Consider the following 18726-nt stretch of genomic DNA (forward strand, 5'->3'; position numbering starts at 1 on the left):
TACTGAAGCCAGACATTCCTGAGGAAGCTCAAGATCTGAGATGAAAGAAATGCCATAAGACTGTAGTGAAAGACTTTTGACTGAATGTGTGATGCAGAGTTTTTTGTAAGTTCAAACCTTTTGTATATTCCCTCTCATAGTAGTTTATAAAAAGACTTTTAAAAAATTGTTCAATAGTAGTAAGAAGTGTCATTAAGAGAATCGATTGGCATATTGGAAGTTGATATTAAAAATTGTAAAGATAACTTTACAGAGAGTTAGCTAACCTCTTTGCAAGTAAACTAGAAGTTTAATAAGTTGAATTTGTAAGCAGAGAGTAAATAAGATTGTGAGTTAAAGAAGTTAATTAGTGTTAAAGTAAAAAGGTTCTAATTTATGCTAAAGATTTTTTTAATGGATAGAGAAAGCAATCTCCCTATTGTTTAATTCATGTATAGTTTGTAAATAAATGTGTTTTAATTATTTGTTAAAAGAGTGTTGCCTGATCCTTTATTTTACAACTGCACTGTTCTTAAATAAATCAGATTTGTGAGCGGGAAATAATTTAAGGCAATAAAAATGTAGTTCAGTTACGAACCACGACTATTCAAGTAAACATTGATAAAAGAAACTTCGATTGTGAGAGAGAGAGGGAAATCTACCAGAAGTTTTATTTAGTCTTATTAATATGATATATTGGTGGCACAATCTGACAAATAAATTTCCAGTATTCATAGGCATTAGACTAATAAATACGGAAGGTGGATAATCATAGTACGCAGTGGAGTAAATAACCAAGAAGAAGAGAGAAAAAGTGCTTTAGAGTAAAGCTATAAAGAATTAGGAATAGAATAAAGACAGAAGAGAGTAAAGATAAAGATATTACATATATAAGAAAATAATCAATACGTTTACACAACTATGCCGCGTTCTGCTTCATGTGGCATATATGAATGTTTGATGTTGTATTTCAGTCTATTTCGTGTTGGCGGCCTTCATTATTTGTGTTCACTGAGAACAGGACATGGCTTGAGAGGGTGCTTGCTCTGGTTCTACTATAAGCGATGTCTCTCTGATGTTCTTCGAGACACAGGAGGATGGACTTCTCAGTTTGGCCATAATATGGCTTCCCACAGTCACATATGATTTTATATACACCTGGAAACTGAAGATGGTTGTGAACCTGTTTTGGTTGGCTTAGAATTGATCTGCGTTTAGGAAGAGTGGAAAAGCACGTTTTTATATTCAATTTTTTCAAAATTCTTCTTAGTTTCCAGGAGAGCGAGCTGATGTACGATAAAGAGATATAACCCTTGGAGTTGTCCTGTGCCTCTATGTTGTTTTGAGGATGGCAGTATAGTTGTTTATTGATAGTTTCTGAAGAGTAGCCATTATTTATGAAGGTTCTTTTGAGATGTTGTAGTTCATTTTTTAGCTCCTTCTCATCTGACAATACAGACCTGGCACGATGAGCCAGAGTGGAGATGATACCTAACTTCTGTGCTGGATAGTGGTGTGAGGACGCATGCAGGTAGATGTAGAAAGTTTTTTTTTTTTTTTTTTAATTTGATATCTTTAACATATATTATACCCAAGGTAAAAAAAAAAAAAAACTTTCTACATCTATCTCCCATCCTGAGATTTTTATTAAGTAAGGTCAAAGCACCTTATGGTAACTTGTTTTGGTAAAATACTTATAAGCTCTGTATTACTTAAACTTTGGTATTTCTAAGCCTAGCTCCCACTGATGAGACCTCAAAAAAGGTTAAAAGCAGTCTGGGTACTGGCCCCCCTTGCCTTTAATGCATAGCATCATACATCTCCTCAAGGAGATGTGATTTGCATTAAGGGTGAATATTAAGAATAGTGATCAGAGCTTATTCCACCTTTACCACGAGTTGCCTAAGACTTGCACCACTTTGCGGGTCACCCAAACTTGCACTACTTGCAGGCGCAAACTTGACTTACTTCTTCTTGGGAAATGGATTAAAACCAGGTTTAAAATAGCTTGGTATCTTTAACATATATATATATATATATATATCAATATTTTGAATTTATATTATATATTAATATAATTTAATATTAACAATTATATTAATTTATTATTATTATTGCGTGCCACCTTAAGGAGACCAAGGACTTATCAACGGAGGATACTTTACTTCCCACAACCTACCGCTTGCTCTACTTAAATCTCCATCTATATGTGCAATGACACTATCTAAACACTACACCACAGTCCATTGACTACAATATGGTATCTACTGCCATTAATGGTATTTTTTGTCTGTAAATTGTGTATGTGCACTATAGCTAATTTGCCTCCACATGGGATGAAAAATTGGAATTTCCTGGAGGAAAAACCATGTCCACCTCCATATGAGATCAGCTAACTCACCTTCAATTGAAAAAGCCCATATAAAGATTCCTCTTGTCATGAGAAGAATCAAACTTTGGTCTTTTTCTGATTGGAGAGTGCAGTGTGCCGTTCTTCTTCCAAATGTGCCAAAGGGGTGCTAATAATTGTTAATATAATATATAATAAAGGTATCCCTTGTATGACATAGTAACTAGGTTCCTATAAAATCTCGTGTAGTGCAAAACCATTTTATGCATTACTAAGAGCCAGTATCAAAAAAAAATGGGGGGGGGTTACATTCCAAAAGCTAATAAAAATACACAATTTTATTTTTATAATTATTGGAAACTTAATTTTTATTAAAAATAGTAATAACTGAACAAGTATCTTACTGCAATACATATGTTATTCTAAAATAATTTAGAAATTATTCTTTAAATTAATTGGCAGTTACCCAAGTCTCTTTATTGGCTTTCCAGTATACAATTAACGTATTTTTATTTACACCTTTCATTGCACGAGAATTAGCGGATCTATAAACTAGCATAGGTGTTATGTAAACTCCTGATGCATTACTACAACATTACAAACAGTCTTTTGCAGGGATGTAGTCCTAAAAAGAAATACTGCCAGGCAATGTTCCCTCTATCTAACAGATAAGCTTAGGTGTTGATGGTTATTCATGACTTATTTTTCACGGAATAAATTGCTGATATTCAAAATGCCTTTCGAAGTTTGTTGCACTATGTTGCACACTGCGACGAAGTATTTGTAGAGCTTTTTGCATCTGGGCATTGGACAACACCACACACACTTTTATCACAAAGATGTTTTATTAACGCTTATATTTCGCTGATTTTCAACTCGGCATCATCAGAGCACAACACACTTGTATACGCGACAGCGAGTGAGTGAAACAATATAATTGCAAAAGACAAAAGATCTAAAGTCCTATTTTTGGCGCCCTCTAACGAAAAAAAAAAGAAAAAAAGCAGCTATCCAGGAGTTTTTCTTTGGATAACCGTCTCCCAAATTTTTGGCAAATTAATGCAACCATATTTGTTAAGGTTGGGAGAATTCTTCAAAGCCATTGCTGACTCAAAAAAATAATCTTTCAGATCTATAACGACTCCTAAATAGCACATTCGTTTTCCTCCATCTAATCCTGTGTGAAGGAGTGTCCAAAGCATAGTCTGCCAGTCCCAACTTGCCATAGTAATAGTAGCGAATGTATCTTTCATGTTCTTCCAGGCAGATGTTCATTGATCTTCCTGTTTGCCCATAATAGGCTAAGTCACAGTCACAAGAAACTTCATACACTCCTGGGTGTGCTGAAGGGTGAAGTTTATCCTTAGGCAAGCGGATCAGAGTTGCCAGCTTGACATGAGGTTTGAAAGTGATGCGAAGGCCATGTTTCAACAATACTTTGGCTATCTTTTCTGATGTACTTCTGATATAGGGAATAGAAATGGTCATGTTGTATTCTTGTGTATTAGGGGAGGGCACAGTAATGGGCCTATGTAGTATTTTACTATTTTGTAGGGATTGTAGCCGTTGGCTAAGAATGTATGGTGCAGGTATTGGAGCTCAGTGATCAGAGCTGTATCGTTAGAACAAATGGCTCTGGCTCTTTGTGTAAGTGTTTTTAAAATGCTGTACTGTTGGACTGGATGAGGATGTGATTGTATATGTAAGTATCTTCCTGTGTGTGTAGGCTTTCTGTAAATAGAAAAAGATAGTGATCCATCTGAAAGGCAGGTGACTAATGTGTCAAGAAATGGTAAACAGTTATTTTTTTCAATTTTTTCAGTAAATTACTGAAAAAAGTGACATCATGGCCCAAAGAAATCATCAGGAAAATAAAACCAATTGATGTTAAATCACCCCGTATTTATGGATTACCAAAAATCCACAAAACTAATATCCCCCTATGCCCTATAGTCGATAGCATAGATAGTCCCACATATAAACTGGCCCGACATTTAGCCAAGTCGCTTGCCCCCCTTACTGGCAACTCCTCTACTTTTGTAAAAAATTCAGTCCATTTCAAAACACTGGTTAAAAATCTAATCCTAAAAGATTCAGACATAATGGTTAGTTTCGATGTCACCTCCTTATTTACCAATGTACCACTTATAGACAGTCTTGATTTAATCGAGTCTAAATTTCCCCCGTGATATTTTTGAATTATTTCAATTTACGATGAATGCAGGTTACTTTACATGGGGAGGAAAATTCTACAAACAGATTAATGGTACTGCTATGGGTTCCTCCCCCCTCTCTCCCCCCGTTAGCAAATTTTTATATGGAACACTTTGAAAACAAAGTACTTACCACAGCTACATACAAGCCACAAGTGTGGTTATCTACATAGCATAGGTAAACATTATCTACGCTATGTAGATAATGTTTACCATTATCTACATAGTGTAGATGATGGTAAACACATCATCTACGCTATGTAGATGATGTGTTTGACATCTGGCCCCATGGACAAGACACTTTGGATGCTTTTGTCACCTACCTAAACAGCCAACACCCCAAAATTCACTTCACAGTAGAAAGAGAATCAAATAACTGTTTACCATTTCTTGACACATTAGTCAGATGGATCACTATCTTTTTCTATTTACAGAAAGCCTACACACACACACACGCACACACACATACACAGGAAGATACCTACATAAACAATCACATCATCATCCAGTCCAACAATATGGCATTTTAAAAACACTTATACACAGTGCCAGAGCCATTTGTTCTAACGATACAGCTCTGACCACTGAACTCCATTACCTGTGCCATACGTTCTTAGCCAACAGCTACAATCCCTACAAAATAGATAAAATACTACATAGGCCCATTACTGTGCCCTCCCCTAATACACAAGAATATAACATGACAATTTCTATTCTCTATATCAGAGGTACATCAGAAAAGATAGCCAAAGTATTGTTGAAACATGGCCTTCGCACCACTTTCAAACCTCTTGTCAAGCTGGCAACTCTGATCTGCTCGCCTAAGGATAAACTTCACCCTTTAGCACACCCAGGAGTGTATGAAGTTGTTCCTTGTGACTGTGACTTGGCCTATTATGGGCAAACAGGAAGATCAATGAACATCCTGGAAGAACATGAAAGATACATGAACATGAGTGTGCGCAGAAATTTGCGTGTGCAAAATTTGCCTTCTTTTGAAAAGTATGTGTGCACCCACGAGTCACCATAGTGATCATTTAAGCAAAAAAGTTAAAAGATTTTAGTTCACTCTTTATCTTCTGGTGTCAGTGGGACATCAGCCAGGTCACCCCAACTCCCCACCATGTTCCCACACATGCCAGTAGCCTCCCCAGTAAACAGTCGTAAATCACAATTCACAAGCCTTGGGCAGGACTCGATCTGGGGACTTCGCGCATGCGAGGCCAACACGATACCGACTGTACTAGATAGGATTCTAAGTGTGTGTATTATTACCATCATCAAGTAAGTTGTGTGACATCAATCACAGAACTAACATAAATATTTTATATGTATTTAATATTGATCTGATTAGAAGTAAGAAATAAAGTAAAAAAAAAAGATAACACTAGAGACTCATTGCCTTTAATTAAATTTTCTAACTTTGCGAATAACTCTAAACATACATAATAAAATATTCCCATTACTACACTGTTCTCATTAATGTATCAATATCTCCGATTAGTTTAATTTCCTTCCACGTATCACAGATCCTCACGTGAGCTACACAGTGTTGCTGGACAAGATGTGGAACTTCTAATTTAAGTTTTGCAGCGACACCATTAACTTTGCCCAGCATCACTGTGGCTTCATCAGAGGTAAACATCACCATCTTTTGGAGATCAAGTTTCTTTTCTTGATAAAACTGTTTAATAGCTAACACAATGGAGGAGGCATCACATGCCTGCAACTGAATTATTCTGCCAAAATATGTTTTATAATCATTACAATCTTTAGGTCTAAACTTAAAATAGTGGATGAGACATATTATTATTATTATTATTACGGGCAGCTCCAAGGAGTCCTTAGCCTCATCAAGGGAGGTCCAACATCATGTCAAAAACAACTATTCATGTTGAATAATTGTTTTTGACATGATGTTGGACAGTATCTATCATACTTCACCTTGAACTCATTTACAGTCATTGCACCCACAACAGACTCTAGCAGCTTATTCCACTCATTTACCACTCTCCAAGTAAAAAACCTAGCTCTAACACCCTTGCTAACCACACTCTTACCAAGCTTCCATGGATGGCCCCTAGTCCTCCCAGTACCAGTCCTATTCTCAAAAATGTCTTCTGAATTAATCTTATAGAAACCCTTCAGTAATTTGAATGTCTCAATCATATCACCCCTTTTCTGCCTATCAACCAATTTCTGAAGCCCACAAATCTTCAGCCTATTCTCATAAGGTTCATTCCATAGTCCTGCTATTATCTTGGTCACTCATCTCTGGATCCTCCCCACCTCCTCCCCATCGAGAAGAAACCCTGCCGCCCATATCTGGGCACAGTAGTCTAGATGGGGTCTTATCAAAGCTCGATACAGAGGAACAATAACCTGTTTGTCTCTGCTCGTTTTTCAGTGTTTTTCAGCAACCAAGTGTTTTGATGAACTGATTTTGCCACTTTTGTGATGTGTCCCCTAAACTTCAACTACCTATCCACCAACACTCCCAAATCCCTGGCCTCGTCAATCTCCTGGAGTACGGTTCCACCAATGTGATATACTGCTGCTAATCTTTTCACCCCAAAATGCAAAACCTTACATTTTTCCACATTAAATTGACATCCATTCTCCTTAGCCCAGTCCTCCAAACTATCCAAATCATCCTGCAAAATTTTGACATCCTGAGCATTCACTATTGCTCTACCTAACTTTGCATCATCCGCAAACAGATGCACAGTTCCTCTCAGATCCTTTCCTATATCGTTAATGAACAAATTAAACAGTAGCAGTCCAAGAACAGAGCCCTGTGGCACACCACTAGTCACAGGCCGTCTTGTGGACTCTACTCCTAAATAAACCACTCTCTGATATCTCTCCATCAACCACCCTCCTGTCCATTTCGCCAATCCCTATATCCATTCTCATTTGCTGCAGTTCATTGATTAGAATTACATGTAGTATCCTATCAAAGGCTTTAGCAAGGTCCAGTAGAATCACTGTAAACCTGTTACCCTTATCCAGTTCAGCCGTCACCGTGTTATAGAATGTGAGCAAGTTACTGAGTCATGATCTACCCTTCATTTGTTAACAGTTATATCAGTGCTTTCATCAATGGTTAAGGTGTGGAAATTTGCAGATGCAGTTTGCTGAAACATGTTATTTTCAACAATTAAATTGATTGTTTCCAGAAATTCAAACGCGTAGTTTTTGCTTCGCCAGCTGTCTGGGAGTTGAACATACTTTTCCATATGTTCATTAATATGTTGAACTGAAAGTAAAGAGTTATTCATCTTAACAACTAATAAGACACTGTCAAATAAGAACTTTAATCTGCTCTGGGTTTTGATTGTTTTCTCTCTCGGTCATCTGAACTTTCACGTAGCATACACAGTACTCCTGTAGCTGGCAATGAACAATTTTGTTGCCTAAGTTTGTGTACACCATCCAGATGTATTTTACTTGTCGAATGGCGTTTCAAAAAGTCCAACTTCCAAGTGACATCAAACTTCTTCCCATTAGCAAAATCCCCAGCAACCTTTGCATCACAACAATAAATACAAACAGCACCAATTGTAGCATCATACATAGCAGCTGAATGTTTAACAACTCATGAGCTTTTGGCATAGCAGTTTTCACTATTTCATCCAGCCATTCACTTTTAAAGCAGCTAGCAGTTCGTTTTTGCTTCACACCTTTTGCTTCCTCTGAATTTGACATGGTGCATCAGTTTTTTGCAATTTTGTTATTTAAAGAATGTTTTTTATTGTTTTTATAAATTTACAAATGTACACTATTCACTGAATAACTTGGCAAGGCAAAAGCCGAACCAACACTAAACAATGCTGAGGGCAACACAAGAGCTAAAAGATATGCCTAGAGGCTAGATTTAATTAACTTGGTTATATCTCAATGTGTGTACACGAATGTTATTATTTAGTCGACTATTTTAAAATTCTTTTAAAAATTAGAGAATTTTGAAACGCTACAATATTTTTAATGTACTCTAATTTAATTCACAGAAATTATTCCAATGCAATTCTTAAGAACAAAGTTTAGTGATATATACCCAGAAAAATTTATAAACGATTGTATAAAATTCAAAATAACCTTACAAAACCTTAAAAGTCATGAGCTGCTTACTCTGAAGTCACAATTTTTAATGATCTCAAACAAGTACAACTTCAGTGACACAGAATCTGATATGAGGATTTCCCAGTTTTTTTTTTTTTATTTTTTTTTTTAATATATATATATTCATAAATTTATAATGCCAGTAACTGAACAACAGGGATTCACAAAAAAGAGAGAGAGAAAGAAAGAAAAAAAAATTAAAATCACTCCCAACACATAATAGCAGGATTTTCTCCACACAAAAGCTCAAAAATACCATCTTATGCAATGTTAGAGTGAAACCGTGTTGTAGAAGTACTATGTTATACAGAGGTTGCCTGTATATTTATAATTGTTATATATTTATACAGTAATCTGCCATTAATCTGACCATACCTGGAGAGGCAATTTGCTGTTCTCCATAGTAAGAATTTATGTAGACAAAAACACGTGTCAGAATAGTTACTTTACTTATAATTAAGAAAATAATATTCCATGTTTCTACCTTTGTATTGAGGTCATCATTAGGAAAACATATGTACAGGACAAAAGCTACATAATGCCACACAAAAGTAAGATGAATCTAAATGCTTTGTTAATCATTCACGCTAGTCTGATCAGTCTGATCTCTGGTGTGTGTGTGGGGGGGGGGGAGAACACTTAAAAAAAGAATTACTAAACAAAATATATACAAAATTAAAAATTAATTCACAAAATAAAATTAACTTTTCATACATATCAGTATAATAATACTGATGATAAAAATAAAAGTTTTATAGTAGAACTACGTTAAACAATTTCTGAAGTCTTCTCATATTAAGGTTTTCTTCTGAGAATGAATGCTGACCACTTGTAACCATAAAAGAAAGAATTTGCTGTTCTAATAATTGAAAAGTTGCAATAAGTGAAGTACAGTTATGTAATGCTCTACCATAAGTTTGTTGACATGTGGGTTGGTTAATTGAGGGATCGTTGTTTTGAAGACCAGATAAATGGTAAATTAGTGTATATACAATAAGTTGCTGAAGTTCTTTGGCACTGTGAAAAATGGTCTTATTCCAAAATATCATAAAACATCCTCATTTGGACTTCATTATTAGTATTTTCTAAATGTAATGTTCTAATGGATCTGCTTCTTTGTGCCAAAGTTGAAAAATGCTGAATAGTTTACAGTTCCAAGTGATATTTAGTATTTATTATTGCTACCTGTGGAATTAAGAATTCTACTTCTGCCTACCATATAAACCAAGGCCACAAAACTTCCAACACGGTGGATACATTTACAAACATATTAATATTTGAGCTTATTGACTGATTTTGTAGGTATATCTTCTGAGAATAATTCCTGTTTTAAACATCTGGATGTCAAATCTTTGAAATCTTATTGGCTAGCTGATACTTATATCTTGCAAATTTTTATACCTGGTCTTTTTTGAAGTCTTTTCATATCTTGTTCACATCATGCCATTTTGAGAGAGGGTGTCCAGAAGCATCAGTGTATTTAATTTATAAGTAATGTTTAATTCATATACCTATCTTCACATATGAGTGGTAAGAATGTTTCCTTACTATGGTTCATTTTACTAACATTTATAATAGTAGTTGTAGAATTTTTTTTATAAATTTAATGGTGATGGTTCAATTTAATGATTCTCTAAATTAAGAAAGACAAAATAACAGCTTTATTATTATTCAATAATGTTATTTAAATATTTCATATATTAAGATAATACTTTTAAACATTTTTTCTAGTAAATATCATGGGAAGCAATTACCCAAGTGAAACAATGATAAATTCCACTCTACTTAAAGCATCAAGTGAAGAAGACATTACTAGGTAAGAATATATTTGCTGGTTTATGTTTCTGATGGGGTGAGTCATAATAACTTAAGATACTTATTTGACTTCATCTTCAGAAATTTAAAGATTAGTAATGCTCTATTATTATTATACAAGCAAGTGTATAGACTTTAGAAGGATGGCATCTGAACTTGCCAGTCTTGATATGGTATTCATCTCGCATCTCACAGCAGATTTAAATTTTAGATGAACCTGGTGTACAAGGTTCATCTAAATTTTAGGTATATCCTGTTGCTCCATTTCTGATTATGGTGGACTTACATATCTTGTCTAAAGGCACTTCATCCTTTACTGCACTCAGTAATGCATATTACTTCTGTTGATTATTTGAATCTTCTCTTGGATTTGTTGCATAATGCAGTCAACACTCACTATAGCAAAGATCACTGTGACAAGCTCACTCACTGTAAAAAAAAATTACTGAAAAGTCTTTACCAAAGCCACATGGGCACAGTGCTATTCTGAAAGAAATTGAACACATCAAAGTATTCTCTCTTTTCAGTTATGTCTAGTGGTATGAGCTTTTGCCTATGAGAATTGATTGTAAATGAAACTTGTTGCGTTTTTGAAAATTCATGCCAAAGGATCTTGTATCTATAGTATTCCCACCAGATCTTTACTGTAATAACAGATTCATTATATTCATTAAATAACAGATTCATTGATATATTCAATATACCAAACACATCAATTAAAAGGAATGAAGAACTGCACTACCTCAAACAGAACCTCATTTTGAGCCCAAGGTGATCAGAAAAATTCTTAATACATCCCGCAATTCCCTAATACTTAAGCAAGATTTCAATAGTGCAATCACGTTATCTTGCATCAAGAATGTCACAGAAAAAGTGGCTGTGTTGCTCCAAATATAATGTAAGAGTGGCTTTTTTACCTTTATAAAAGATATCAGGATTCCTACATCCACCAAAACCTCCACATCACCCCATGAAAAAACCAGGCATCTATGAGATTCATTGCTCTTTGTTGTGGCATTTGTTATGTAGGCCAGAAAAGAAGATTGGGAGAGAGATCCACATGTCTGAACATGTAAAAGACATCGAAAAAAGAAGACATTCCACACAACCACTACTGGCCATCAAGTTGGCAACAAACAAAAAATGCCATATATTATTATTATTATTATTATTACTATTATTACGGGCAACTCCAGGGAGTCATTGGACTCATCGAGGGAGGCCCCAAATCATATTCATCACAACTATTTGACATTCATACAGTATCTATCATACCTCGCCTTAAACTCATTCACTGTCACAGCATCCACCACAGACTCAGGGAGCGCATTCCACTCATTCACTACTCTAAAAGTAAAGAACCCAGCTCTAACACCTTTACTAACCACACTTTTGCCCAGTTTCCATGGATGTCCCCTAGTCCTCCCACAACCAGCCCTGTACTCAAAAATATCTTCTGAATTAATTTTATAGAAACCCTTCAGTAATTTGAATGTCTCAATCATATCTCCCCTCCTCCGCCTATCAACCAATTTTTGCAACCCACAAATCCTCAACCTGTTCTCATACGGTTCATTCCACAGACCTGCTATCATCTTGGTCACTCGCCTCTGGATCCTCTCCACCTCCTCCCCGTCAAGAAGAAACCTAGGTGACCAAATCTGAGCACAGTAGTCTAGATGGGGTCTTATCAAGGCTCGATACAGAGGAACAATAACCTGCTTGTCTCTGCTTGTCATCGTATTCTTCAGCAACCAAGTGATTTGATGAGCTGTTTTGGTCACTTTTGCAATGTGTCCCCTAAATTTCAATTCCTTATCTACCAACACTCCTAAATCTCGTGCCTCATCAATTTCCTGGAGCACGGTTCCACCAATGCAGTAAACTGCCGCCAATCTTTTCACCCCAAAATGCATAACCTTACATTTTGCCACATTAAACTGACATCCATTCTCCTTAGCCCAGACCTCCAATCTATCCAAATCATCCTGCAAAATTTTGACGTCATCTGCATTCACTATTGCCCTACCCAACTTCGTATCATCCGCAAACAAATGAACTGTTCCTCTCAGATCATTTCCTATATCATTTATGAACAAATTAAACAGCAGTGGTCCAAGAACAGATCCTTGTGGCACACCACTAGTCACAGGCCGTCTTGTGGACTCTACTCCCGAGTAAACCACTCTCTGATATCTCTCCGTCAACCACCCTCCTATCCATCTCACCAACCCTATGTCCATTCCCATATGCTGCAATTTACTGATTAGAATTCCATGTGGAATCCTGTCAAAGGCCTTGGCAAGGTCCAGTAGAATCACCGTAAACCCATTACCCTTATCCAGTTCAGCCATCACTGTGTTATAATACGTGAGCAAGTTACTGAGGCATGACCTACCCTTCACAAAACCATGCTGTCCCCGATACAGTATCCCATTTTCTTCTATCCAATCTTGTATTTTCCTCTTGACTATTTTCTCTAAGACCTTGACAATGATTCCTGATATTCTAATCGGTCGGTAATTTACTACAGCAGTCTTGGAACCACCTTTATGCAGTGGAACTATTTTCCCCTCTTTCCACCCGCTCGGGACTAACCCAGACCCGAGACTCAAATTAAACAAAATGGTCAAGGGTACTGACAATTCTTTAGCTGCTTCTCGTAAAGATACTTCTTTACGAGAAGTATCTTTACAATTCTTTAGCTGCTTCTTGTAAAACAGTTACGATATTGATCGTAACTGTTTTACAAGAAATTTTAAATAAACTTCGCAAATGCTTGGGATCCCTACACAATGAAATAAAAATCAAGGCGTAATTTTACATCAAGTATGGTCTGCTTTCATCAAGTATTTAACTGCCACCTACCTAGGATATAATGCATGTGATACCACAGAACGTGATAGCAACAACTAGCAATGTTCCAACATGCATACAGTAACAAATTTACCATTTGTATTCTGGTTGGTCAATTATATGTTACAGTTATGAAGTTATCAAAAACATCTAATATGTATAATTAATTGGTAATAGGCTTTTGTTGTGTAAAACTTATTTACCAGTACCCCTAATGATGTAAGTCTTACGACTTATGAAACTTGTCGGGTTTTAATTGCTTATTTTTATTAAGCTCTTTAATTACATAATAATGTGATCTCAATACCGATAACTTCCCACAGAACAGATTCATTTACCAGTGATGCAAAAAAGAATAATTATTAACAAAAAAAATGAAACATAATACAGATTGATCATCATCATCATGCATATCAAGGATTTAGGCCTAGCATGGCCTATTCCGGGCTTAGAAGTCATTGTTGAATCGTTTAAGAGGACGTCCTGGTTTTCTTTTTTCTAATGGCTTGTACTTTAAGGAAACAAGCAAATAAAATGAAGTTATTAAGTGAAAAATTTGACTTAATTATATCTGTAGATGAAAATAAGTGAAACTATTATGTAGGTGAAAATTCAGTTCTCAGTTTAAATAAGAGCAAGGTCAATATTAAGAATGATCAGATGAGCGTAGTTAACAAAAGCAGAAGTGGAGTAGATTTCCATTCGTCCTAGCAATCAGACATCTGCCTGCGCTTCTGCATAGAATGCGAAACAAATTAGAACTGAGGTAGACAATTTGCTTTTCACATTGCAGTGTATAAGATTTAGTGTGCAAGCATATGGGCTGTTGGAAAGTCTACAGCAGATGTGAACCTAAAGAATATTCACTAACTTCTAATGATAATGTTAAAGGGGTGAGAACATTTGGGAGTTGGCTGCAAGTCATTATTATTTCACTGCTATCTGAAGGCTAAAATGTTCATGATTTTAGAAACATCATTCTGAAAAATTGAAGTTCAAGGTGATTTAAAGTGGAGAAGGAATTGTTACCATCTTTTGAAATATGTATGAAATCCTTTTGTTAGATTTCTTTCTCCATGTGGTAAAATTGATGAATCATTTACTCATGAAGTCAGATCTAACTGATGAATACTGTTTGCCATAAGAGGTCTTTCAAGCATTTGCTTCTTAATTTTTCTCAGAACTTTCATAACTTTGCTTCCTAAATCCTTGATTGGTAGTTTTTTTTTCTAACCCAACTCACAGATCCATTAGTAATTGGTTTGAAGACTGACTTGTGTACTGCTACTCCTATTGTTTTTGCTAATTTGACTATCATTTTATATAAATTTCTTCAATCACTTGTCCACCATATCAGCTTTGCATATTTGTATTTTGATATTTAATTACCCATCTTCATTAAAATTTGTGCCCAAATAGTTAAATATTTTACTTGTTCTAATAGGTTACTATTGAAAACTAAGTCGATGTTTTTTATCAATTGCATTTGGTGCTGTTGTCTTGTCTATTTTTGTAGTTTCTGTCTTTTTATTGCTGATTTTCAAGCCAAAATTTTTACAGCAGTTTTTTAGTTTAATTGAAGATTTGTACTGGATTTGTATTTAGAACTGTAACATCATCTGCCTAAAGTAAAGAGCTTAAGTTGAATATTTCCAATTTTGATATCAGGTTTAATGCTACTTTCCTTCGTAATGTGATTCATATAAATGATGAATAAGAGTGAAGATAGTGTGTACTATCTTCATTGGAGGACCTAGTGGGATCTTCTGCCTTCTTTCAGACAGCATTATATCTGCATAAATCCCACTAGAGTGTACCAACCTGACAGCTTTGCTATATGAGATAGAGCTTGCACTAAAATACATTAGATTGCATCACTACCAAAGGTGAACAGTATATTCAGACTCACAAAATTCTCTTCAGGCCATAAAAAGTCTAGAGCTACAAAATATTCGGTGCACTCTCAAATCCAACACTTCCTCCATCAATTATGGAAGCTACATCCTTTCTTTTAGTGTTGCACAGTTATCAGCATTCATTTTAGAAATTATGGGCATGATCAGAGCATGAAGCTGGCCTTTCTGATCATGCCCTGAACACTTTACATAGAATTGACTGGAAAAGAACCAGTTGTTTACATCACACCAAAACATGGTATGAATGCAAATTTAAGGAAGCCTGTGCAATTCTTATCAACCACCCCAATCTGAACAATAATGATGGTCTAAAAATTCCAAGCATATGGAATGCAGATATTCTACCCACACAACCTTTCTTCTTAAGAGTTAACTATAAACAGGACTGTAGATAATCCAGAATTCTAAATCTAATATAACTGGCATGTTAAAAATAGGACATCATTGTTATCTATATGAAAGAATGTTTTCTCATGTTATCTTAAATAGAATTTAGCTTTGATGCAGTTTCTAAATAATTAATTAATTTTTAATTTTATCTGTTTTTTTTTTGTTTTTTTTTTTCCACTAGAGTCCATGCCAGTAGAATAACTGGTGATCAAATCATTGTTTCTTTAGCTTACTGTGTGAAATGTAACTCAGCTTGTCCTTGTATATTTGTATATACTCCAGATGATGACCTTAATATGAAGATCGAAATGTCGGGAAAATTAAAATAGTTATTTATAACACGGTTGTAAAGTCCATAATTTCTAAAATGAATGTATGGAAGCTACACTTCTGCTTGATTCCAAGCTGTGTTGGGATAAAGGGAAGCGAAGCTACAGACACTGCAACTAGGTCAGCTTGTTTCTCAGGCATCCACCTTCTGTCTGTCCCATACACTGATTACTAGCAGATTATCAGACACAAACTTCTATCCCAGTAGTGGTTATCATGGAATAGAGAGACTAATAAGCTCTACTAAATCAAGCCTGAAATTAAATTATAGCAGTGTAGTCTGTGCAGGGTGTGAAGAGAGGAAGTTATACATGCTCAGCCTTGTATAGGTCAGTCATGTCATCCACTCCTTCCTTCTGAGGGATAACTTGTAAGTTATCCCTCAGAAGGGATAACTTACAAGTTTTCATTTTGTAATGCTGAACTCACCAATCATCATATTTTAATCGGCTGTTGCCAGTGCAGTTATTTTAGCCATATTCATAAACCACCTGAGCCCTTATATGCTCAGACAAAATTTATCAGTCTCAACAGATGTTTCTTTTGTTTTTATATTTTTAAAAACAATTAACAGTTTTTGCTGCATTTATATAATTTTTGTTTATGCAGTTGGTTCTTGTATACACCCTAAATTTTAATACTTTTTTTAATGAACTTATTTCACTTTTTCATTGATAATTTTACAACTATTTTTTTATCCATTTTTACATACTTGTTTTTGTATAAGTATCTTTTTAGAAATGCATTTTTATAGATTTTTATTCTATCTGTTTATTACATATTTACCATATTTTACTGTTTTTTAACTTATGAACTGTTATGATAATTTACTAGACACAAACTGTGTCTAGTAAAGCTGTGGTCATACTGTACAAGTCTTGTAAACCATAGATATAAATAAGTCTCATTGTTCCCAACACGTCACTCACTGTTCCCCCCCTCTCTCTCTCTCATAAACATTTTACTCGAAATTGCCTGCCATTCAAAAAAGATTATCTTTGTGTTTAGTGCTTTTTATTTTAAAAACTCCCACCTTTTCTTGTCTTCTTTTGTAACTCCAGTTATCAACATACTTCTCTAATTCCTGTGTCTGTTCCATTTCTTTTCTGTTGATGTAGACTTTGAATTATGTCAGGTTCCAGTAGCTGCCTTTTCACTATTTTTCCCTGATGAAAACAGCAAAGGATGCAATGCAGCAGTTGTCTTGATATTTCATTGCTCTATCATTTTCTTTTGGTTTAAAAGTTCATGCACTTTGCTTGGCTTAATCCCAAACTACTAGCCCATCCTCATTCATTTGTTATCCCTTAAACACATTGCTCAAACTATTTGTTCAAATGAACAATCTCTAAACCAGGAATACGAGATCATCAACCATACATTTATAAAAAATGGATACAGTAAAAAAAACTATTCACAGATCCTCCACAGAGATACCACTAAAAACAAAAAAAGATTTCAAGAATGCTATTGCCATACCTTATGTTAGAGGCATTTCTGAAAAAACAGACAGAACGCTACACAACACCTTTAAACCCCCCGACAAGATTAAGACACCTACTCAGTTCTTCCAAAGATCCTCTTCCACACCTATACCTCCCAGGGGTTTACAAAATACAATGAACATGTAGCCTACCATACATAGGGGAAACATGGCAAACCATCCCAATTAGGAAGGATGAACACAAACAACACATTAAATACCTCCATTTTGGAAACACCAGCCTTTCTAACCATGCACTCCACTCCAAACATACCACAGAATCGATTGGAGTACCAAGTCCCTACACTGCACCAAAACCTGGTTCGAGAAGGAATTGAAAGAAGCATGTGAAATGCTCAAACATAATCCAAATCTGAACAAAAATGATGGTCTAACCATTCCAAGAATGTGGAGGACCCATTTGCAACCTTTATAGCGACCAGAACAAGCCAAAGAAAACTCTCAGTACAAGAAGACTTGAAGTGTTTTTTATTTTTTTCCCTTAACATTCAGTAGCAACTTGAACTGTACAAGTCCAGAAGAAAATCTTAGTATAACAATCTGAACCGTACAAATCCAGAAGAATCTTAGCACAGGACTTGAGCAGAGTTTATTGTAGTTTTTTATTTATTAATTATTATTTTTTATTTATTTAATTTTTTTTTAAAATAAAGTCCTGCTAAAGGGATGGTTATTTTATTTTTTCATTTTTATCACTAGAGGTCAGGCTAAGAAAAAGATTAATTAATAGCATAGATTTAATTTACCTTTATAGAGTGCAAGAGCATGTAGCTTGGTTTCCTATACACATGTATCTTTCTGATGATGACCTCAATACCGGGGTCAAAATGTCAAGTGTTATTTTATTAATAAGTTTCAACACGTGTGTTTTGTGTCCCTAAATTCATAAATATGAATGCTGATCACTGTGTAACCTTAAAAGAAAGAGTCATCATAATCCATGGAAATTTGACCCACAAGCAGTGCAGCCTCTATGGTAAGCTAAAGATATGTGTTTCCTTGTTAATTAATCGACTAGCCTTTTTGAAACGATGTAGAGACAGAAACTTAATATCCAACTGCATTTAACTAAAGAAGATGAAGTTTACATCAGCTAAAGCGCTTCGTATCTCTGCCCGGTTGGAAAAAGCGTTATTAAGAGAACAGATCCACGAGGCACGAAAAAACTTAGCATCTACCCAAGCCAAAGTTTTACAACTGAAATTAGAGCTATACAGCTACATTAATCCAGAAAATTGGGATATTTTAGAC

The 18726-nt window shown here is 35.3% G+C and overlaps 1 protein-coding gene across 11 annotated transcripts in view; it reads left to right on the forward strand.

The window, feature by feature from the left end:
* Positions 1 to 18726, forward strand: part of LOC150100053 (MAGUK scaffold protein DLG1-like) — a 741341-nt gene that overhangs the window by 590256 nt on the left and 132359 nt on the right. For all 11 annotated transcript variants that reach the window (XR_016549250.1, XM_090402768.1, XM_090402765.1 and 8 more), the window contains one exon: positions 10396 to 10480. Coding sequence is in view for 10 of the 11 variants with exons in the window: in XM_090402768.1 (XP_090258894.1) it covers positions 10396 to 10480 (85 nt within the window). In the remaining variant the exon portion in view is untranslated. The remainder of the gene's footprint in view (positions 1 to 10395; positions 10481 to 18726) is intronic.

This window comes from Typopeltis vanoorti, chromosome 13 (assembly GCF_054136105.1).
Source record: "Typopeltis vanoorti isolate ZY-2024b chromosome 13, IOZ_Tvanoo_1.0, whole genome shotgun sequence".
Lineage (NCBI taxonomy): Eukaryota > Metazoa > Arthropoda > Arachnida > Uropygi > Thelyphonidae > Typopeltis > Typopeltis vanoorti.